The 25,080-nt window shown below is 34.9% G+C and overlaps 1 protein-coding gene across 29 annotated transcripts in view; it reads left to right on the forward strand.

Moving 5' to 3' along the window:
* Nucleotides 1-25,080, forward strand: part of Ppfia2 (PPFI scaffold protein A2) — a 459,906-nt gene that overhangs the window by 395,084 nt on the left and 39,742 nt on the right. For all 29 annotated transcript variants that reach the window (XM_085843123.1, XM_085843126.1, XM_085843125.1 and 26 more), the window contains one exon: nt 3,835-3,928. In XM_085843123.1, the coding sequence (XP_085699249.1) occupies nt 3,835-3,928 (94 nt within the window). The remainder of the gene's footprint in view (nt 1-3,834; nt 3,929-25,080) is intronic.

Consider the following 25,080-nt stretch of genomic DNA (forward strand, 5'->3'; position numbering starts at 1 on the left):
GAAACCTAAAAACACAAAAAAAGAAATGAGAATGTCAGACTAAATAAGATGCAAGTGGATAAAATATAATGCAAAAGTAAAAGCTACCACACTTTCTCCCTAAGAACTCTAAGGAATAAAAATGAGATTAGGATACATAAATAAAGCATTTGACGTTAAGGTAGGATAAGTTATTAGGAGTGACTAATAATAGGAATATATGAATTAGTATTTTTGAAATGATCCCAAATAAGTGTATAACTATGAAAAGAATATATAAGCACATTCATACATATAAAAATTATCCAAAATTAACTATTTAAATTTCTGAAATAAAAGATATATCCCTGATACTTCGGGAAGAGTATGGTCTTCGTCAAAGTTCCTTTTGTTGAAAAGATACCATGACCAAGGCAACTCTTATTAAAAAAAAAAAAAAATTATTTCACTGAGGGTTTGCTTACAGCTTTAAAAGCTCAGGGTATGAGCAGCATGGTGAGAATCAGACAAGCATTACACAGGAGCAGTGGCAATGAACATTATGCCCTACATCCTGATTAGTCAGCAGGAAAACAATGGTGTGGGAGGTTGAATCTTTCAGTGTATTCCCCTTTAGAGATTAGTTATTGGGAAAAGATTAAAGTGCTTTTAATGGAAAATCTTATGTCTATCTAGGTATGTTCTGGGATTACTCAATTAAAAAACCGATTATCTACACGCAATGCCACATCACTTAGATTCATGGTGTTCACGTTTGAAGTTTGTGACAGTAAATGTTTTCATTATCCTTTCCCGGACACTCATGGTGTGCTACCACACAAAGCAACTGAAGCTATGGCGAGCTGATGCACACTTGTGACTGTCATGACTCAATGAGGCAGCTGAATCCTCTTCAGCTTTCATTTCCATGGTGGAGGGATCCTTAGTCAGTGGAAACATAACATAGGAAATTAAAAGCTGTTTTTAAATATAAACCAGTCAACAATGTTTGTTTTATCTAATTTGCTGACTTATCATGGACTTTACCAAATTATTGGTCAATTTTAACATATTGTAGTATAACTCATATTTGTGCTGTAATAATGCTTGCTAAAATGAGGGTCATTTATTAACATTTTATTTAAAACATATGCTCTATATTTTAACCTTTTCCCTCTAAAATTCTTTTGGTTGACATTTACACTTAGATCTTTTTTAATATTTATTTTCAGTTGAATTTGAGGAGAAAATACTAAACCATTAGGATTTTTTTTCAAACAAAATTGTGTTTTATTGAGTTAGGATATAACTTAAAGCCTAGAAAATGCAGTCTTTTAGCAATCTAAGATTTATTTTATATGTTCAGAGGCTGTGCATTTTTAGATCAGAATTTATGAAATTATACTCAGTTATAGTTACAGTCATATCAATTCCTCCAAACTCAGGAAGTAACAAAACCCAATTCTAGTCTCACTATAGAATTTTTCTTTTCTTCCAAAGCTCCTATTGCTTAAAAAAATGATCCTGTTTTATTTAAACGTTTAATATTTTGGGGGAAAAAAGCTTTAAATCACAAGTTCATTGTTCTTTTATTACTCTGAAAACCAAAATGCCTGATTCATCCAACATCCTGGAAACTGAAAGCATCTTTTCGCTAATCAAATAGACCTGGCTCATCAATCTGCAGAGAAACCATATGGAGCCATCCAGAATTCTATGACTTTTAAGTCAGTCATTCGCTTCATTTCCATTTTAAGAGAACATTTTTATTGTTACCCTCTGATTATAAATGATAATTTATGGATATACAATAAGGCATATACACCGACGAGAGAAACGAGGCCAAAATATTCTATTACTGTGCATAATGGAAAATTTCAGATCTGCAAATGCTCCCTAGGAGGCTTTCAGTTCGTCCCTGGGTGGCTTTCCATAGAACACTGTGAGTCACTTACGTAATAAAACTCTTTCCTGCAGAATTCATTGCACATGGATATAAGGAATAAAATGCAGTTGGCCTTCTATCTCCATTACACCGAGTTGAATCTGGACAAATAAATGATGTGTTTTGATTAAAGGGGACTTAAAAAAAAAACAGTTATCTACCCCAGTAATAACATGTCAGGCTAAGAATTAAGTTAGTTTTTCTCAAGATTCTGTATTGATACTCTCCAGCTTTACAAATCAGTTTGTAAATTAAATTAATTTACAAAAAAATTTAAAGTAAATAAATGAAAAACAATAGTCACTACTTGACCATTTTGTTCTGATAATAAGGAAATCATATCATGGTCAAGCCCTCAGCCTTTAAACAAGAAAATATAAATATAGGGGTATGCAGGTCCAGGAAGTGGGAGTGAGTGGGTTGGGGAGCAGAGGGAGAGGAAACTAGGAAAGGGGAAAGCATTTGAAATGTAAATGAAGAAAACATCTAATAAAAAATAATAAAATTTAAAAAAGGATCTCAAAATGAATGTAAGCATGCAGATCAGAATTTTAGGATAGGTAGACACTATTTGCTGTTTTCCTGAAAATAATTATACTTAAAATTCTGTTCCTCATATAATAAAGTGATCCATCAACTTGCCTGACCATCACTTTTGTTGACTGCACACACATATCTATTTTCAGAGCTAGCATGTACTTAAAATCACTTTATGGAAAAAGAAGAAATGAATGACAATTAACTTCCATTGGATAATGAAGAGACTTGCACTAGTGTCTGGTGTATTGGTTAAATTTGGAGGATGGCATTTGTTATGGTATTTGAATAAAGTTATGATCAGTATCAGATTGGTATTATTTGAAGATTTCTAATCTTATGTTCACATATAACAAATCTTTTCTATTTAAAAGCATGTGTATATCTTCATCTACTTCAAAATAGTGAATAATTTTCTTTGGATGTGACTTAATGTCTTTTTTATGTACACAAAATATCAAAGAGAAAGAAAGATGTAGTATTAAGCTCACATATTTTTTTACTGTGGTTAGCAGTTTATAAATCAATGACATTATAAAATGTGTATTTCCATAACTGACACACATGAAATTTCTCTTGTTCACACCAAGACCATGCATACTACATATACTATAACATGCATATATATATATGTATATGCATGTTATATATATATATGCATGTTATAGTATGTTATATATATATATGCATGTTATAGTATATGTAGTATGCATATATATATATATGCATGTTATAGTATATTGCATACTATAATTACTTACCCCACTAGTATTGACACTAATTCAAGCATAATATTCTTACTGGGGTCTTTTGATAACAGACCTAAATTGTTTCAGGCATATATTTAACAAAGAGAAGGCCATTTCAGAATGCATGATTCTTCTGATAAGAACATAAGACTCAGCCAGGTGTACACAGTGAGTTCTAGAAACTCTGTATGCAGAACCTTCAGAAGCCAGTAAGGGTGTCTGCATGTTTAAATTTGGGACTGAAAACATATGTCTAGGTTTGTATCCAGCAGAACGTTTCTTGATGTAAGGGAGATATTGCTTGCTATTCAATTACTCACTCTTACCTTTCACTAGAAAAGTCAAACAGAATGGGCATGGGCTTTGAATATTGTACAATTGGCTGTTGGTACACATACACATTTACTATCTTCCACATCCATGCTTTTGAAAATGAATGATCATTGGTAGGTACATTTTTCTCATTGATTTTCTCAGTGCATTTGTGTGTGGGTAACGTTGTTCTTTGCTGCATGTTGAGACAGTAATAGCAGGGCAATCCTAACAGAAAACACACCTCTCACTAGTTGCTCCAATAATCCTTCAAGATGTTAACTTCAGAATGAATGCATACCTCTACTTTGATATCAAGTCTCTTCTCCACAGGAGGCTTCATGGAGACAGAAGCTGCAGCACAGGAATCCCTGGGCTTAGGCAAACTTGGAACTCAAGCTGAAAAGGACAGAAGGCTGAAGAAAAAGTAGGTTTGGAGGTTAATTTTTCTCACCGTTCTAATGCTTTGTTATGCTCCTTTAACTTTTTTGTCTCTTTTGCAAGGAAGAAAGAAATGGGAACTAACACCACTTTACAATGTTCCTGGCATTATCTCAGGCACATGGTGCCCATGTTCTACATTGATAGTAATGAACTTGATATTCAAATCAGCATAAAGCTCTTCCACACCAGAAATGACACAGTTGAAACCAGTGACCAAGACATTGACTTCAAACTGTAGTTACTTGCAATATACTTAGAAGTAGTATTGACAGCACTGTTGAAGTCAAATGAAGTTCTGATTTGGCATGACAAAATGGCAGTGATATTTTGTGTTCCCTCTTATGACAGTTATGTGTCTAGTCTTCCTAAAGGAGACTTTAGAAGGAAAAATATTTCTTCTGGCTGAATATAAAGTTATCTTAGGCAGGAACAGATTGTTTGGCATCTGTCAGGAAACCAATAGTGTATCTTTCCATTCACATGTAATATGGAACATTTAAATGACTTGTAAAATGGAAAAAAATCTTGGGCTTCAACAGCTGTTAGAAAGGGATTCCATAAATAACGTATTTTTAGCTGTGTAGTAACATTTTCAGTGACTAAAAAAGCATCACCCTGAGAGTATAGTCTTTAAAAGCATTATAATCTCTCTCTATTCACATTCTCTTTGTGAGTCGCTCCTTCTCCACTCTCTAAAACATTAATAACTTATTTTTTAATGTTTTTATGTTTCTGCTTCCTCCCACTAAAGAATAATTACTAACCTAGATATCATTTTGTGATAGATATTTTCTACTGTTACAAAACACAGACTCATCATTAGTAATAATTTATTAGTTGACAATAATTTACTGAAACTATTTATCCAGACCCAATAGAAATGCAATCTAGAAAAGAAATATTTTGAGAATGTTATATCTTGAATAGGAATAAGTGACAGATCATGAAATGTTTCTTATTTAGTTACTGATAATTTAAAGATATATATCAATATTTATTTCTTGTAGCTTGCTTCAAATATCTTAATTTGTATAAGAATGTTAAATCATCAATTTCATAGCTATCTCTGGAGCACTTTCTTCTTTTCTTTCCTTTCTTTATATTCTGGCTAGTTTACTGCAACTATAAAAAAGAAGAAATTTTAAAACAAATCTGCCTAGTGGACATAATTTATTAAAGAATACACAAAGATAAATATTCCCTTTATATTGACTATTCCATTCCAGAACTCAACAGCATATATAGGCAGTCAGTGCAGTAAGACTTGATGTGATTAAATCTTACATTTAGTCAGCACTTGCATGAAACTGTTATCTCAGTTGCAAGGTTATCAAAAAGTGATGCTTAATTTGTGTATTGATTACCTTTCAGTTTATACTCTTTGGTTTGTTATTCTCATTACATATCAGTGGCTTGTTCTTAAGCCGAAACTTCATCAATCGAGTATTTCCTGTCAAAAGTCTTGGAAGTCCTCATTCAGTTCCTGCCTTTGCTCTCTGAGTCTTTTAAGGATTGAGCCATTTATTCTCAGAATGTCATCTCCACGTGTTGTTGTCATGTTTATCGTGTGACCTCTCTGCATGTGTTAGATGGTGAGATCTTACCCATCCTTCCCTATCTTCTCTAACTAGATTATAGGTGCTTCTTTCTATCAATGGGAACAAACATCTCCTTTTTAAACATTGGCAATGGGAATAGCTGGGAATAAGAACTTTGCATCTTCACCTTCCTATCATCCTGATCATGAAGTGCTTATTTGCTTTTCTTAGTCATCCAGCCAGTGTTTTAAACATTCATCTCTTAAACAGAAAAACATAGACTGTTGTGAATTAGCCAAATATGGACTAGTGTAGACAAGCAATCCAACAAAACCAAAACCTCTCAATTTCTGAATGAGCTTCAATTCACCCAAATTTTATGTCAAGTATACATGATGCTCTTCTAAGGTTCTTCCTTAGTTGGTTTTCTCTTGCTGTCACAAGATATCTAACAATAGCCATCCAAGACAGGAAATGTTCATTGTTGACTCAAAGTTTCAGAGGACACAGTTCTTATTGAGAAGTCCAACCCTGATATAGCACCACCCACATTTAGGGTTCGTCTTCCCATTTAATTATACTACTCTAGAAAACTCTTCCCATGAGTACTCAGAGGTTTGTCTCCATGGTGTTTCTAAGTGCTGTCAAGTTTCCTTATTGCTGTGATGCTGGAGGACCACGTGTGTGCTAGCAAACACTGAAGCACTGACCTAAAACCCAGCCATAATGAATTATATGTACACTTTCTTCCTTATAGCTTCACTCTGTAGAGTTGTCATTCTAGACCATTTAACATATATTGATCCAAAGAGTTTGCATTTGTAGCGTCTTCTTTGATCCCAAGAAACTTGGTATGGGATGGGAGTAAAGCTAAAGATGTATGCTTGAAAAACACTACCTAACTCTGAAGACAACCATGGGTAAGCAGGGCACTTTTCAAAAACAATAGAAATGTTGCTCAGTGATTATTTATCTCCAAACGCATTAGTCATTGAAATTTTAGCATAATTATTTATGGTTATATTCCCCATGGTTTCTAAACATTGTATCAATTTTCAGTGAAAGTAGATGTGCTAAAACAATCTCCCACATCTTCATGTATAGTTGAAAAATATTGTATGAGTTTTGTTTATTTTTTACATCCTCCTGAACAGATAACACTACTAAGTGAACATTGATTTTGTATTTGAATCAATTTACACTCCAGTTCAGCTAGCAACAGCATCCACACTAGAGGAGCAACTGTATCCTTGGAGCACAGCAGTCAACCTTAATCACCACCAATGAATCTTTATATCAGAACTTCAAAGAGCTCAAAGTGAAGCTCTATAGATTTGGCTAATTTATTCCCATCACAGTCCTGAGGCTCTATTTCCATGCATAATTTGTATTATGTTTTGAGATGCTTCACTTTTAATCTTTAGCATTTGAAAGGTTCAGAGTGAGCGTATATCTCTAAGCAAAGCAAATGCCACTTAAATTATTCATACTCTAAGGTACCACAAGACTCTGCAACGTTTTCCACTAAATAAATATTTATCTAGTAACTGAGAGCTAGTTTTAAGTTATAAATGAGTTGGAGTCCAGAACTTGTGTTCAAAGATGTGAAGATGTTTTCCTTTCTACGTGGTGCTGTGTACTTGGAAGGAAATTTTTCTAGGTGCACTATAGAAATGGACTTCAGTTACGTAAAGTATAAAAGAGAAGCAACTGGTAAAGACTGAACCTTTAGCAGGTTCATGAGAAATCAGAGCCAGGGTTCATCCAGATGAAAATAAGAGATCATATCTCTGCAATGTGCTTTCATAAGCACGTTTATTAAAATCCAGTTAAAGTATGAAAAACAAGAATTTTCTCTACAGCCAGTATATGTCAGTCAAGGTCCATACCATCACTTATAATCTTCTGGTGGGCAGCTAACTAAAATGATCTAGTATAGTAGAACTTCTTAGAACCTAAGCCCAATATTTCCAATATTTCTCCGGGAAAATATGTCTCACACTCTTCCTCAGAACCCAGAGATTGGATTTGTGCCTGTACTTGACTGACCTATCACATTAGAGATCTGTTTTGCTCCAGCCAAGAAGAATTAAAAATATTTTGTGAAACTAAGTAAGACACAAAGACTAACCAGGAATAATAATTTACTGCTCTTGCATGAAAGCTAAAGGTAAGGGAAATGGGAGTGCTTTCTTCTGTGTATGTTTATCTATATCTGATCTGTTTGAAGAAAGGAAAAGAGTGAAAAAAGAGAGAGAGTTATTTTAATTCAACTGTAGAGTAACATTTGATTATAAGATAAGCATGATTGAACTCACATACATGCATTATGCTTTTAAGAATTATTTTGATTTAGAGAAGTTAAAATGATAAGAGCTAATTAGATACTAAAGTCCAAGTTTTTACAAATTCTGGAAGAATTTGATTTTCTAAATAAATTCTACTATTGGTCTGACTAAAAATCCTATTATTAATTTGACTTAGTAAGTCCTAAACAAACAAAAAATGAGTCCAGGACAAATTTGACGAATTGTAACACTTCATCCATTCATTTAGGATTGTTATAGCCCAATGACTTCCATGAAGGTTACTGACATTTCCATTTTACAAGGAATGTCTGCATGGAGCCACACATGGGGACAAAATACTGTACTTAAGCGCTTCCGGTTCCATGGCCATTTATCTAAGTCAGAAGTCTTTAGAGGGAACAATGAAAGTGTCGCAGTCTGAAAGCCACCTGTTGCTCTTATTTGAAACATATTCTTCAAGATTAAGACCAATGACCTTTCAGACAAAAGAAGCTGAAGAAAAGATTTGATGATTGCTAACGAAAATGAAAAGTACACACAAGGCACTATTATAAGTGACGAAAATAAGAACAGGTTTTTGTCGAACCATGTAAGAAAAAGTACACCTGAGATTTTAGAGAAAGCATTTCAGTAAGCTCCTTTATAAATGTGTCAAAAATTTATGAATTTCAATAGAGATAATTATATAATTCTCTGTCATCTGCAAGACTACTATAAGTGTACTTACTTACAGGTGCATACATATTTGTAGCTCCTCAGAGGTGGGAAGATAATTTCTATAAATTAGGTAAATGAACAATGCCTAATAAGAAATTTCACACTCAGCAAAGGTGGTGAAGGATCAAAATTCTATGCGGTAACCAGATTGTATGTGGACTTTGTGTAAAGTTCTGGGAAATATATTTGTGATTAATTCTGGTAGAAAGATTGGAGATAGGTTGAATGTGTAGAATGTGATCCCAGGCAATGCCAAGAGTTGTGTCAAGGAAAAATGTGCTCTTCTGTTCTTTTGATAAGAACCAGGGCCAAAGAGAGGCCATTGAGCTGATAAAGTGGAGCCAACTTTAACATAGAGTTACTACTGGTAATTGCAGTTCTTCAAGGAAAGTTCTTAACACCTGGAAGGGAGAGTGGAGCTGTGGCTACATACAACTCAGACCAATTGAATCAACATGTCCACATGGTAGGATTTTAATTGGAGAATCAACTTTACCTAAGAGATTGAATTAACTGCTCTTAAGTTGTCCTTGCTCTAAGATTCTGGAGTTCAATTAAGAGCTGAATTTAAGTCAAAAGAACATTTGAATGCCTTCTTAAAAAACAATCCAGCTGTCTTGCATAAGTACATTACCAGAATACATGGAATTATGATTTGGAGCTTGAACTTGATAAAGAGAAGATCTTTAGAGCAAATCAAAACACAGATACTAATTTCCAGTAAGTTTACAAAACCCAAGCCCCAGGCTTCTGATTTGCTTACATACTTCCCTGTACAGACTCTTTACAGGGCTGCCAATGTTATTTTAAATCTTGCCGGTTCCAACTCTTTCTGAACTTTTAGACCAGCGTCTCTTTGCAGCTGCAGTTCTCATGCTATACCAGACTCTCTTGTTCCAGAATGCCTTTCTACATTCCATTCTTCATATTTTAGATAAACATATTTATCTAAATTATATTTCTGAATGCCTTAAAATCCTTCAGTCATTGCCTGGATTCCTTGGGATAGTTTTCAAATACCTTCAAAAGTAGCCTCTATACTGCCATGTTGCCATGTTTCTACTTATTTCACTACCCACATCTGGCTCGGCTTATCATCTTGAACTTCATGGTTTGAAACCCTTATCAATGGATTGGTTAGGGTTTCCTCTACTGCTTTGTGTACATTGTCTCTGCTTAAGTTAATTCTTCTTATTTTATTCCATAATCATGAGTATATCTGTTTTATTTGCATCAACCAATAACAATAGTGAACAAATAAAATTCGCAAGGCTAGGCATCATTCTGTTTATTTAATATATATTACTCTTGTAGCACATGGAGTCTTTGGCACACAAACTGCTTTTCTGTAAATCTCCTAGAAAGTTCAAAAGCTGCATTTCTGAATTCCCACCAAAATTAGTTGACAATACATGACCTGAACAAGGATGATATCAATAAATATGTTAATGTGGTCAGGGGAATCTTATGATGTCTCAATTCTGGACAAAGGACTACAAATAAGTTATAAGAACAGAGCAGGAGAAATTCCTCAGAGAAGAACACAACAATTGATTACCCAATATCAAATAGGCAATCCTGAAGACATATACACACAAATAAACAGAACTATACAAACTGAGACATTACACAGATTGAGAAGTTTGTATTTGTGGATTTAGAAATTCACACACATACATATGCATATCTATATATAAATTTAGGAACAATTAAAGAAAAAAATTCAAGAATTCAAAAAGGAACAAGATGATACATGAGACAATTTTGAGAGTGAAAAGTGAAGCAGAAATGATATAATACTATCATCTCTAAAAACAATATTTTTAAAAGGGAAGCATACTGTTCCAGGTACTACATGGAATAAAATTTCAGGAAATGTATTTGTTTACAAAAATAATGCTTTCTGTTATAATACATGTATAGATACAATACACATATTATTCTATTTATAAAAATATTACATTCATGAGAAAAAAGCCATGCAATAATCTGAACACATGAAATACGAGACTATAGTGTTTATTTATTTAAAACTTATCTCTCTAAAATTTAGTAATAAATAATAATTGTTTTCCTTTACCAAATGAAGAAATTCCAGTAATTACGCTACATTTAAATACAGTGCTGACCTTAGCCAAGGATAATTCAATATATTCATTGTAGCAAATATAGTATTACATATTAGCTCTACTTTCAAATGACTTTACCTTGGAAGACCCAGATCAGCATCTATTCACCCCACATACAGCATTGACAATAAGAAAAAAAAAGCCATCCAGAGTTTAGCTTGGTGGTCTAATGAGTTTATTCAATTACTTTCAAAAGAATGGGTGACTCCAAGGTAGCTACCATCACTAAAATATCTAACTCAAATGTCTTAGTCAGGGTTTCTATTCCTCTACAAAACATCATGACCAAGAAGCAAGTTAGGGAGGAGAGGGCTTATTTAGCTTACACTTCCACATTGCTGTGGCTCATCACCAAAAGAAGTCAGGACAGGAACTCACACACTGGGGGAACCTAGAGCCAGGAGCTGATGCAGAGACCATGGAAGGATACTGCTTACTAGATTACCTCCCCTGGCTTGCTAAGCTTGCTTTCTTATAGAACTCAGTACTACCAACCCAGAGAAGCCACCACTCACAATAAAACCTACTCCTTTGATCACTAACTGAGAAAATGCCTTACAGCTGGACCTCGTGAAGGCATTTCCTCAAGGGAGGATTCTTTCTCTGTGATAACTCAACCTTGTGTCAAGTCGACACACGAAACCAGCCTGTACACTCAACATGAGTCAGGATTCATGAAAACCTGATTCCTGAAGACGATTCCATGAAGCTTGTAGAGTAATACCTTTCAACCTTCCTAATGTCATGACCTTTAATACAGTCCTTCCCATTGGGGTGACCCTTAGTCATAAAATTATTTTTGTTGCTAGTTCATAACTGTAATTTAAATACTATAGTGAATCATAATGTAAATATATTTGGTTTCCAATCATCTTATGCATCACCTGTGAAAGGGTCTTTCAACCCCAACAGGGGTCATCCAAGTTTAGAATCACTGCTGTAGACAATTTCAAAAGAGTCTTATAAGATTTATCAGCTCAGAACTTTTTAAGTTCTCTTGAGCTTCCTGTTTCTGAGTTTCCCTGCTTTCTCTTAGATATAAATTCAATATGAAGAAAACAGCTATGCAATAGTAACTACATTTCTTCTAATTACTTTTCTTTTGTTCCCTTATATTGAAAAACAAAACTTTTTCTGACATAATATATCCTGATTATGCTCCCTCCCCCCATTCCTCTCAATTCCTCTACAGTATCTACATTTCTTAAAGTCTTTGAAGAAGTATATCCTATCTATGGCCACTCCTGAAGCAAATTTCTATTCAGAGTTGACCCACTAACGTTCCATCATTTTATGGAATAATAATTTTTAGACTCAAATGCTTCTCACTTAAAATTTTATGTAATATATATACATACACATGTGCAGACATACTCTAATATATTCTGTAAATTCTACATATTCTAAATATGAGTTGACAGTGTAGGTTTGTTTGCAAAGAAATAGTTAAATTCTTATGGAAATAAAGATTTCATAATCTTTTTAAAAGACTCTAGAGGATTCTATTTTCTTGAAGTTATTACTAACAATCAAATATTGAATAAAGTATTGTTATGATGAGCTATACCTATACCTTTTAGACATGTTGTTTGTCCTTAATAAGGATCACTAAGCACTAGATGCTAATTATTCTTCTGAACTTACCTATTTGGACAGATCACTGGTTCCTAACACCAGTCTTTATTGCTTAAGTTTAGTGCAATGATCTTTTAATAATATCTTTCTTTCCATATTCAGTATACTTTTTATGTCCTCCCTTGCCCCTTCTGTGACTAATATTTCATGTACAGAATTTCAGTAAACTGAAGAAAAAAATGTTAAATTTCCTTACTCTGCTTTTATCTGTGAGTCCTATCCATAGCCATCAATGAATTTGCATGTTCTACTATGTAACTCAGGCTGTCTGAGTTTCTGGAGAAAACTCTCAGTAGGGAAGTGTACCTGGTTCATTCATGTGCCTTCCATGCCTCCTAGGATAGTATTGTTCTCTCACTGATACTCCTCCCACTTTCTATGATTCTTCTTAGTGAGTTCGTTCTTTTCCAACCACTCAACACTCGTCTTCTGCTTATTAGTTTACAATGCATCAAGGAAAGGGATGGAAAGACAGAAAGAAAAATACCACCAGAAAGCTAGACTACTCTACTTATCCAAGACTATTTCTACCTATTTCCTAGGCCATTTTATGATTAATTATTCCAATCTTACTGCATCTGTGACTTTAGCAAGGCCAAAAAATTTCTAAGGTTTACAAGACTAAAAGATACACTATTAATGCTCAATAGAGAAGAATTCACAATAAGTTCAAGTGCATGTGTGATTTCAAGTGCAATCTTTATTACACTCATCTATTCCAACTACTTCCCACTCTTTCCTGAATTTGCTAATGATAAATGAATTAAAGTATTTGTGACTCACAAACTTGAACCTTGGGAAGCAAGAGATTTACTGAATGAGCAGCTTCTCATTTGAATATTCAAATCTAAACTTGACTGGTTTAAAAATTAAAAAAAAAAAACAGAGGTCCTAACTTTTAGCAGACTGTATAGACTCCATTGGGTCAATTGAAAAAGTTAGTCTCCACTAGTTAAACTAACACACCACACACACACACACACACACACACACACACACATACACACACTACACACAAAGACACATACAAGCGCACACACATAGACACAAAGATACAAACAAACACAGAGATACAAATAAAACACATGGAAATACAGACACACATACAAACTCACACATATACACATAGAGATACACACAAACACACAGAAACATACACACACAAAGACACAGAAAAAAAATACACACAGAGAAACACACAGACATGCACACAAAACACAGACACATACACACACACACACATACAGTCACCACACAAGCACACACATAGAAACACACAGACTCAAACACAAAGCTCATATACTTAACAAGCACAGACACACAGATATACACACATAAGCACACAGATACAAACACACATAAAACCCATAGACACACACAAACCCACTCAGACACACATAAGCACACAGAGACACATACACAAACACACAGAGACATACACACACACGAACATAGAAAGAAACACACAGGAAAACACACAGACCTGCACACAAACACATAGACACACATATACACAAAGATACACATATATACACAGAAAAACGCACAAGCACACACAAACAGACACTCACAAGTACACAGACACACACACACAAACAAACACATACAAACACACACACCAACAGACTTGCACACAAACACATACACACACTAATACACACACACACACACACAGACCCATATGAATGTACACAAACATGCACACGAAAACCATATGTTAATTGTTGGGGCTGAAAGTAAACTAAAGTTTCCAAAACATATCATTATTAGACTTATTTTTTCATTAGTAATAAAACTTATTTCATTATGAATACATGAAACCATCTTTGATTGTTACACTCAATGAATCCTTAACTAAAGAAAGCCTGTTCTTGAAAAAAATCTGTATTCCTGTCATCGTACATCTGGAACAATATGATAGATATTAAAATAATAATATTCATAACTTAATGTAAGCAAATAATTGTAGGAAAGGGTAAATTAAGATATATAAAGGAGAAAAATAAATACCTTATATAAAAGAGGAATATTATATATATATACATGTGTGTATGTATACATATTATATTAACATAACTAGGATATATATATATATATATACATATATATATATATATATATAAGCTAATACCACACAATCTCACAGACATTTTTCACTTTTTAATCTACACATTTTGTTCTTTGCATAACACATTTCTGAGCTAAAATACTTAATTTTCTGAAGTGAGATATCAACTCAGAATTCATTAAGTATTGAAAAGAAGAAACTCTAGGCAACTGATGAGATACCAAACAAATCAAACAAACTGATAAGAAATTCAACAACCATGAACTCCACTTTGAAATTTGTCTTTTATATTGATTTTCAGAATTTCTATTATTTTTATATTTCAATTGTTTTTCCATAACTCTTCAATCTATAATTTTTAAAAGTATGACAAATGAAGACCTTAGAACTATTAATGCTTCCCTGTGCACAAATTTAATCAACTCGTGTCACTGACAAATGATACCTCAATCACAGTCAGGGTAAGGGTGATTCCTTTGCTCCTGGTCATAATCCATCCGAGGTCACTATGCAGTTTCCCTGGAAGTCTCAGAAACTGCTGTATGCCTTTTGTTCAAAGTTCACAATACAGCACACAGTTGTGTTGATAAAAAATCCTGTTAACATGTATAAAATTATCTCTTTTAGGTCACATCTTATTTCTGTTCCATGTGTGATGTGAAAAGAAATGACTTAAGTTTCTTAGGATATTGTGTTGCCAATTTTTAGACATTTACGTTTTGCTTTATAAGAAAACTTAAAGAGCTTGCTGCAGCTGTCCCGGATCTGAGGCCAAAGAATATACATTTTCTCAAAGCTCCCTGGTTTCTCTGAATGAATGCCACTGGGGGAGGCATGTGCAGCGTGTTCTGCCACGCATCCAGCTTTTCTTTATAATAGCTTTGCAATCAAAAAGGAAATGCTTTACTTTGCCTAATTTCTGAAATAAGATTTTTCTGCCTCATATTTTGTTATATTGAATATAGTTTATAAGTTGTAGACACAGTTTCATTTTCTATAAATTATTCTATGTTTTGTGTAGAAATTTTTAAAATATTATTCTCATGACTTTTTGTTGGATTATTTAACTGCCATATTTTCTAAATGCCTCTACTACCTCCAGGGAGTAATTGGCTAAGTTCAAACCTAAATTTGAATGAGATTGGTTTTATAGTGATCTCAGTCTTGTAGGATTGAAAAATCACCCATTTTACACCTTTTCTAAGCAACATTTATAAATATCTATTCAACTAACTAAGTCTCCCACTAAAGTCCATATAATTGGATTAAATTTACTATTTGGTTTTTTATAGTGTAGATAAAAGAGAATGTAATAAAAGAACAGAAGATAATCGAGCTGTTTTGTATATTCTTCAGTTCTTATTACAGGTGTACATGTCTTTTAAAAATAATAATTATTGTAGAACTTGTTAGTATAAGATTTCTGCAACTGGATAAAGTTGTATAAAGCTCCTGCTAGCAATTTTATCAAAATATATATATATGAAAAATGGAATCCAAATATTCTGACCCTCAAATTAGTGCTTTTTCCATTTAAGGTATGTCTCTCTGCTTTGAAGTTTGTCTTAAGATTTTACAGTGTCCTTCAAAGACTGTAGACTGTTAAGTAAGGCAATTTCCCTATTTATAATATGACACACATATGGCCACAGGTAAACAATATTCTTTGCTTTCCTCCTGGGATGTACTAGAGGCTAAGAAAATTTGGCTCTGCATGTTTCAGAGTGGCTCATACTAAATAATAGATTTAATGGTCAACTGCCAGACCTGCCTTCAGCTTAACTAGCCTTCCTGACATAGTTTGTGAACCATGGTGGAATAAAAACAGTACTACCACTACTGAACTATTTTCTAAGGCACCATGGTGTTCTCCCATGAGATTTCTCACATCTGAAATGATGCTGTTGTTTTATTCCATGGCTTTCTTTGGATTGAAATGTATCCATTAACATTTGTGTGCTTTTCTTTTCCACCCATCCTTCCCCATCTCATGAAAAGCACATCGGGGTAAGTTGACTCACAACGACTGCTGACCGTGTTGATTTTCAGCACCATCTTTTATTTTGTTTTATTACCTTTAGTACTTCTCTTTTCAGTTGTAACACAAACTGCACTGCCTCTGACCTAAAATGAAATTCACGATGGTCACTCATTTATCCACAGAAAAAAGGGATCATTGGTTCAGAGAAATATTGACATTTGAATTCCACTGGCCTTTCAGACACTGTTAGTGCTTACTTCTCTGGGATGCATGCAAAGTGACCCTGCAGACTTTATCCCACTAGCTCTCAAGTTGAGTCTGGCTTCGGGAGTCAATGGAGCTCTCTAAGCATCAAGTTGCGCTTTCAAGATGAGCTTTACCCCCTCTGTACTGCACATCTGAAAATGCACTTTCCTTGGGCACGTGCTGTGCTTCTTTAATATTATATTCAGGAGAGGAACTTGTCTGTTTTCAGAACTTACTTAGCTAGAACTGGTAAAGGGTTGCATTCCCCCGGCAAGGTTTTTATGATGGCTAAGCTAACCCTAGTTGTTGGCAAAATCTGTGCCTTTTCCAAATGTTTATTATTTTAATGGATATTTTCTTAGTGATCCAAAACATAGTTCTCAAATAATAGTTTCAAATGTAACACCCCTCTTTCATGGAAAGGAAAAAAAATCACACAAGTTCTCATTGCTAGACAAAGAACTATAGGCAACTAATGAATATTGAGAAAGAGAATATTCTTCTCCAGGGAAGAGCACACCAATTGGTTATCCAATAGCAAATGGTCATCTGGAAATCGTGTGTGTGTGTGTGTGTGTGTGTGTGTGTGTGTGTGTGTGTGTGTGTTTGTAAATATGCATATATACATATACATACATATATATATATATATACATATATATATATATGCACGTATGTATATGGTAGAGTGTGTGTGTGTATATGTATGGACCTAGCATATAAAATTATATAGGCTGATGAGCATATATTATTATATAGACTAAACAGGTTTTAGGTATATATTTAGAATATTAAGTCATATTTGGGTATTGGGGCATTTCTGGGTGGAGAGGCAGGGTTTATGTAACAACAATTAAAGAAAAGAAAGTTGTCACATCGATAGAAAGTCAAAGAGAAGCCCAAGAGAGACTTGAGGAAGGAAAGGCAGATGTAAAATGGTGGAAGTATATTTTAATTTCAACTTTTTTTTCTCCAAACTCTGATAAGATTTTAAAAAGTGAGAAAAAAATAAAATTTTATTATTAGAAATAAAATTAGGGTATTCATATAATAAGCAAAGTTTTAAAGTAATAGGCAAAATATGCAGTGCATTTTTAAAGCATTTATGTCTGGTAAATTTATTTCCAGTAAATGTTCTATGTCTATCAGGAAGTGAGTAGAGATTTCAGACTGCAGTGTCAAATAAAAATGACATCATTTAATGGAAAGTAATACAAGCCTCCCCCCCACCCCCCAGTTCTCAAAAGCAGCATGGCTAATTGTATTCCTTAAACACAGTCAGCATACGTGTTTACTTCTTTTTCATGGTTTTGAAAGTGATTACATTCAAATAAATTGAAGGAGGAAATTATGTAAATCCAAACTCAAACTCACAAATAAATTACATTTCTTCCCTGATATTAGCACCTATATTCCAGAGTTTCTAGAATAAAAAAAAAAAAGGTTTAAATATGGATAAATTCAAAGCTTGGTATGAAAGTACCCAGTATCCTGACACCTACATACTCCTTCCCATACATATTATCGTTGTATGCTGTAGTTTAAAAATCAATCAACATTGTTAATTTCGAATTTGAAACTCAGATTTATGAAGCCAACGATATGTTTAAGTAATCAGTGTTCTGAGGCATCTGATTGGGATTTTGGATGTATTTCTATTCAGAATAATTATGTTAATTATGATACGATTTATCAGTTTGCAGATGTTTCATAGATTAGGTGGCACCATACAGTATTCACCTTTGCATTCAAGAATCCCAACTTTCAGATGTTAGCAGGATATCCATAGATTTGATCAAGAAATACAAATTCCTTCATAATAGAGTAATAAATTGCACCCTCATTTCCTATGTAGTTCAGGCTGGCATCAAACTGATAATTTTCCTACTTTGGCCTCTCCAACATTTGCATTATAGGGCTGTGACTTTATGCTTGTATGTAGCATACCCACTCTTTAGCTGAACTGTGAGAAGATTAAATCGTACCCTGTCATCTGTTGGATTCTAATAGATTTGACACTGAATAACTCTATGAAATCTAGGAACATTTCCTAATAACACTTTATTTGGAAGACATAGCTGCTGACACAACATTAAGAACTTATGATTAAATTGTCGAATTGCCGCTGATTGGCCCCAGTCGGCCTCCCTCAATCTGTGGAAGAAATTTTGGAGTTCCGGTTACAGGTGGGCAAGGAGTTGGCGATGAAAAGGAGGTGACAAACAGACATGGACACAAGGGAGTGCTGTATCTGGATGTGATTCGTCTCAAAGCAAGCACCAGTCTTATAAGTGACTTTTACACAAAACAGGAATGCATACAAAAAACTAACAGGAACCAACTGGGATCCGCCTTTAATCCCAGCACTCGGGAGGCAGAGGCAGGCGGATTTCTGAGTTCGAGGCCAGCCTGGTCTATAGAGTGAGTTCCAGGACAGCCAAGGCTACACAGAGAAACCCTGTCTCGAAAAACCAAAAAAAAAAAAAAAAAAAAAAAGAAAGAAAAACTGCAATCAAAAGCAGCCACACCTAAAGTCAGCTTAATCTTAGAAGCCAGGGGCAAGGACTTCATGTCCTTGCCATACTTCCAATTCCAGTCTATTGTATAGTCCACCTTCCTGCTTAAATTCCTGTGTGTATGGGATTAGCTCAGCTATCCATGATCAGGGTCAGCTCAAGGACTGCCTAGGACTGGTGAAGAAATCTAACTTAGCTATATGTCAAAATCAATCCTTAGAGGCACTTATAATAAAACAATATTGAGGGAAAGCACATAGATCCTTTCACTGACTAAAGCAAGGACAGATTTGGAGCATTCGTTATAACAGGATGCCACGGTTCCAGGAGACTAAGTTTCTGTGAACTTTTCACCTCGGGACTATGTCCAGGTTTCTAGGCCTGTCACATGAGTCACTACTGTAGTGTATGTAGCATCGAATCATTTGAAAATTTTCTCAAGCCACACATTTATTTCTCTTAGTTTTAACTAAGTTCTTTCAATGAAGTACACTGTACCATAAACTCTCAAGTCATGCCTTTCAACTATGAGATGGCAGTAACACAGGTAATCACTGTAACAGCAAGTTCACAGATTCGATTTTTGTTCTATTAGCTATTTCCATCATCTTCTGGGCAAGACACAGAACTCAGTAGGAATGGCAACGTAAAGCAATCTTCCCATGGTACACAGATAAGAATCGCCAGGCATCACAGTGGACAGAAAGACATAAATGAGTGAGCCTCAGGAAAGAGAAGCTGGGACGTATCTTTATTTTTACCTACAACAAGAAAAACACAATTACTCTCTTCATTATTTAGCTTTTTAAAAGTTTCAGATTTTGTGGTCAGATTGTTGGGGATTAAGCCTTTGATTTTCTCCTCCATTTCTGATTGTAAGTAACATCTGTTCCTGTGTTCACGTGTGTCAATACACAGCATAGTGAGTTACCATGGAGAGTTAATTCATTTATATGACCCTATATACATTCACTTGCACTTAAGCTAGACAAGGCTTCACACATATTTAATGATGAATGAATGTTATCTCTTATCATGTGACATGCAGTGATTAATTTATCTACCCGTAAAACCTTTGTTCTTCCAAACTACTGTGGAATGTCTTGCAAGAATATGAAGTTACACAATTGTAATGAGAAAAAAATGATAGATAAACTCCTAACATAATACATTTTTATATACCCAAAACAATTCAGACATTTAAAAATTGTAGTAAAATAGCTAGGATTTATTCACATTGTATTTACCTAAAAAATAATGAGTTTTCTTGGGAGGGATCCTGCAATCATAATAGGAAGGATAGAACATGAGATACAGCTGAAGGATGAGTTTGAGTTGTGATCAAAAATGGTGTAAAGTATTATTTTGCGCCAAAAAAAAAAAAATCTGAAAATTGAAACAGAGAGAAAAACAGCTAACACGACGAGAAATCTTCCCCTCTATTAAACAGAGATAGCAATATAAAACTTAGTTTTATAAAGGAAAGTTTTCAACTCTGGTTCAAAGATGGGGAAATGGCTTAAAGGTTGCTTAAAGTAAAACATAGGCTGATTATACTACATTAGGTAGTTATTGGTAACAAGACACATCTATTGACTGTTTCCTTTCTGTGAGCCATGTCAGTTTTTACATTTATTCTCATGAAACTTTCAGGCCTTTGAGATAGGTACAGTTCAGCTTCACTATACACTGAGGAAACAGGGCTATAACCAAAGAAGGAGAAAAAAAAAACAAAAAACAAAAACAAAAAAACATGCAAATATCCAGACACAAGTTAGAGCACAAGAATCAAGCCCAGACAATCCCAGTTTAGAGACCAAACTCTCGTGTATTCTATTAAAATTTTCTCTCTCCTAGGCAGATATTTTTTCATGGCACTAGAAGAGTCAAGCCTAGGGGGAGAAAGGCCAATTATAGGCTGAGCTAAAAAGCATGGTGCCAGTAAAAACCAAAGCCAAAGGAAGATACAGTACAAATCAGTAAGGAAAGATTGGCAGGCATTGAAAGGATGGTAAATGAAATGGACAAGTTAGAGACAGAGGAATAGTACTGTGTCGTGGAGAGGCCATCATTCCACAAAGCGATGGACCTAAAATAACTCTGTAGACAATAATCTGAAAATAAAGTTCTTTTTTGATGACAGACCTGTGCACATTGTCAAAAATATATAGTGAGCATGCATTATCCCCCACAGAGTCTGTGACTTCCTGAGAAAATAATGGATTTCATTTTTCAGAGATGCGAATCTAACACTGATCATTCAGGTTTTGCCATTTGATATGTTTTTCTGAAAGGCAGCTATTTCAAAGAAATTTATTAACAAATAATTGTTCAGAATCATAAATTATGGTAGTGTTGTTTTGTAAATACATTATAACAGAATCATACAATCTGCCCATCCATCTGTTATGTGTTTTTGTCTGTGTAACGGTTTTGGTATCTATCTACTAATATAACATTAGAAAAAAAAAGGAGATTGTGAACAAATTTATTCCTTTTTGGACCAAGTTTCTAAATAAATCTAGTCTGGAAATTCATAAATTTTCTTAAAATTTAGGTATGGTAGATCAAAATACAAACAAATTGTGTTAATTAAATATTTTATCCAAGAGGCTGCTCTGCTTGTTGTCATGTTACAGCAAACTTAAATTTCATTATATATACATATATATACATATATATATATATATATATATATATATATATATATATATATGCATAGTCACTGAACTACCATACACTATTTTTTTATTATTTTTATTAGGTATTTTCCTCATTTACATTTTCAATGCTATCCCAAAAGTCCCTCATACCCTCCCACCCACTCCCCTACCCACCCACTCCCACTTTTTGGCCCTGGCGTTACCCTGTATTGGGACATACAAAGTTTGCAAGTCCAATGGGCCTCTTTTTCCAGTGATGGCTGACTAGGCCATCTTTTGATACATATGCAGTTAGAGTCAAGATCTCCAGGTTAGTACTGGTTAGTTCATAATGTTGTTCCACCTATATAGGGTTGCAGATCCCTTTAGCTCCTTGGGTACTTTCCCTAGCTCCTCCATTGGGGGCCCTGAAACAAAAGGATATACCTTCTTCTAAGCACCTCATGGTACCTTCTCCAAAATTGACCACATAATTGGTCATAAAACAAGCCTCAACATAGACAAAAATATTGAAATTGTCCCATGCATCCTATCAGATTACCATGGACTAAGGCTGATCTTCAATAACAAAATAAATAATAGAAAGCCAACATTCACGTGGAAACTGAGCAACACTCTTCTCAATGATACCTTGGTCAAGGAAGGAATAAAGAAAGAAATTAAGGACTTTTTGGAGTTTAATGAAAATGAAGCCACAACATACCCAAACTTATGGGACACAATGAAAGGATTTCTAAGAGGAAAAGACAGCTCCGAGTGCCTCCAAAAAGAAGCTAGAGAGAGCACACATTAGTAGCTTAACAACACACCTAAAAGCTCTAGAACAAAAGAAAGCAAATTCACCCAAGAGGAATAGACAGCAGGAAATAATCAAACTCAGGGGCGAAATCAACCAAGTGTAAACAAGAAGAACTATTCAAAGAATCAACCAATTGAGGAGCTAGTTCTTTGAGAAAATCAACAAGATAGATAAACCCTTAGCCAGACTCACTAGAGGGCAAAGGGAAAGCATCGTAATTAACAAAATCAGAAATGAAAAGGGAGACAAAACAACAGATCCTGAAGAAATCCAAAATACCATACACTTTTAACAGGTGGGAATATGAAGGCTGGTGAGGCTTGGCTCATATTCTGGATACAAGCCCATAAAGAGAACAGGCTTATTCATCCACAATAGAATGTTCCCACTCAGAGCAGCCATATTCATAGGACCAAGAAGGTTGAAATAGAACTGGTAAAAACCATTCTGAATGGAGTGGAAGGCACAAGGGCAGAGGAAGGAAAATGCAAAGGATGGTGATATCATGTTAGAACACATAGAAGAAATAGAATTTAGCATAGGATCTGATAGTACTAGGAAAACAGGATTCAGTAGTCAGTGAAATTATTACAGGAATTTGAGCTCTGTGCTAACTTAATAAATGTTTCTGCTTAAGGATTTTGATCTGATAGTGACTTATAAAATGACTTGTATTAGGAAAGTAAGAAAAAACTGGGACAGGAATTAGTATGTTTAAATATCTATTGACAGTTACATGGTCTTATAAGTACTCTCACATTCCTAAAACTTACATTGAGTTTGTCTATAATCATCTGTAAGCATGAACTTAAACTACCTATAAAGAAATTAATAAGTAACCAGAGATATGTAGCAGATAAGAAGAAAATACGGGAGTCTTTTGGCCATCCACTTAAATTTGACTGAATATATTGCAAATGCTTGATTCCCTGTCCTAATAGCCTCTCACTATTTATACTTTCAAGTCCCACAGTTGAATCATTGTTGTTCTTTTTTAATATTATTTTCATCATTTACATTTCAAATGCTATCCCCAAAGCCCCCTGTACTCCCCCCCCCACCGCCCTGCTCCCCAACCCACCCACTCTGGATTCCTGGCCCTGGCATTCCCCTGTACTGGGGCATATGATCTTCGCAAGACCAAGGGCCTCTCCTCCCATTGATGGCCAACTAGGCCATCCTCTGCTACATATACAGGTAGAGACACATGTTACTTGAGAACTGCCACAGCTATTTAACTGCATAACTCTTAGTTCTGGCCTGTTCCAAGTCTATTCCACTGTCAATGGCCAGCATAACCTTATAATGTACACAGCACGCAAGAGCCCTGTGCATTCAGCATCTGATTGCTTCTGCTAGCACTCAGAATCCTCTGCATATAGCACCCTCATGCCTGTGATCTCTTGACTCTCCAGTTCTATCTGCCTCACCCCATTTTTCATGATAGTCCAGCCTTGATTGTCTTTCTTGCCCAAACATTTAATTCCACACCTTTCACTCAAAATACATTTCATTTATTCTCCTTGAAATACTTCTTGTGTTTTTGAGAGCATAAATTTTCATCTCATTTGAAAAAAAATATTGATGGTCAAATTATGCCTCTTATAAGGAGACTTCCCCAGATACTAGAGGCAAGGCAATGACCTCTGACATGATTCCTTGGTCACACATACAGTTGCCTCAGGTTATTTTGTTTATCACTATTTTTGAGAAAAGGTCTATATAGCCCAGGCTGAAGTGGAACCCATTGATTAATTAGCCCAGGCATGCCTCAAACTCCTGCCTCAGGTATCCTTCTGTCTCTCTATATGATGACATGCAAATTCAACATCCTTGCATGCTCACCACAGCTTGAGCCTAATTAACATGTCACATCCCATTACAGAAATCTGTCACTGATGGCAAGAGTCTCAGGACTGTAAAGGATATAAGTACATTCCTTGATGCAGATGAGAACCCAGTTCTTAAAATTACAGAAAGACTTGGGAGTTGTATTCATTCAAACCGAGATCATGCTGCTTTGTCCATTGCTTTTTTTGCTATTTTTGTTGTTGCTGTTGTTGTTGAGTTTTCACATAGATAAAGACAAGTTTGCGCATGTCACCTCCCTGGAAAGAAAGATCAGTCAATGTCCTTGAAAGTCTACTCTAAATCTGGGAACTAAGATTCATGCTAATACCTACAATGACATACAAGGGTTCCTTGGATGAAAGAATGATTAAACACTAAATTATCGGGATAGGAAAGGAAAAGGGAGTAGTTTGCAAAGTGAACTGTTTCTGGATGAAATGGTCATACAGCCATTGTGAAACTGAGACTTGCTATGTAAAAGGCTGAATTGCAGTTATGGGTAGAAAGCACTCTGGAATATGTAACTGTGAGTCCTTCAGGCATCATCAATGTTGTTTGCTTCCATTCTGCTTGTGTTTTGTTTCATGTTGGTCCTACAAATTCACACCAGGGCCTCGTCTATGCAAGACAAGTGTTCCACTACTGAATTACAATCTGAGCCGTTGATTTCTTGAGACAAGCTC

Source organism: Mus caroli, unplaced genomic scaffold (genome assembly GCF_978045245.1).
Source record: "Mus caroli unplaced genomic scaffold, Mus_caroli_1 scaffold_9, whole genome shotgun sequence".
NCBI classification, from domain to species: Eukaryota; Metazoa; Chordata; class Mammalia; order Rodentia; family Muridae; genus Mus; species Mus caroli.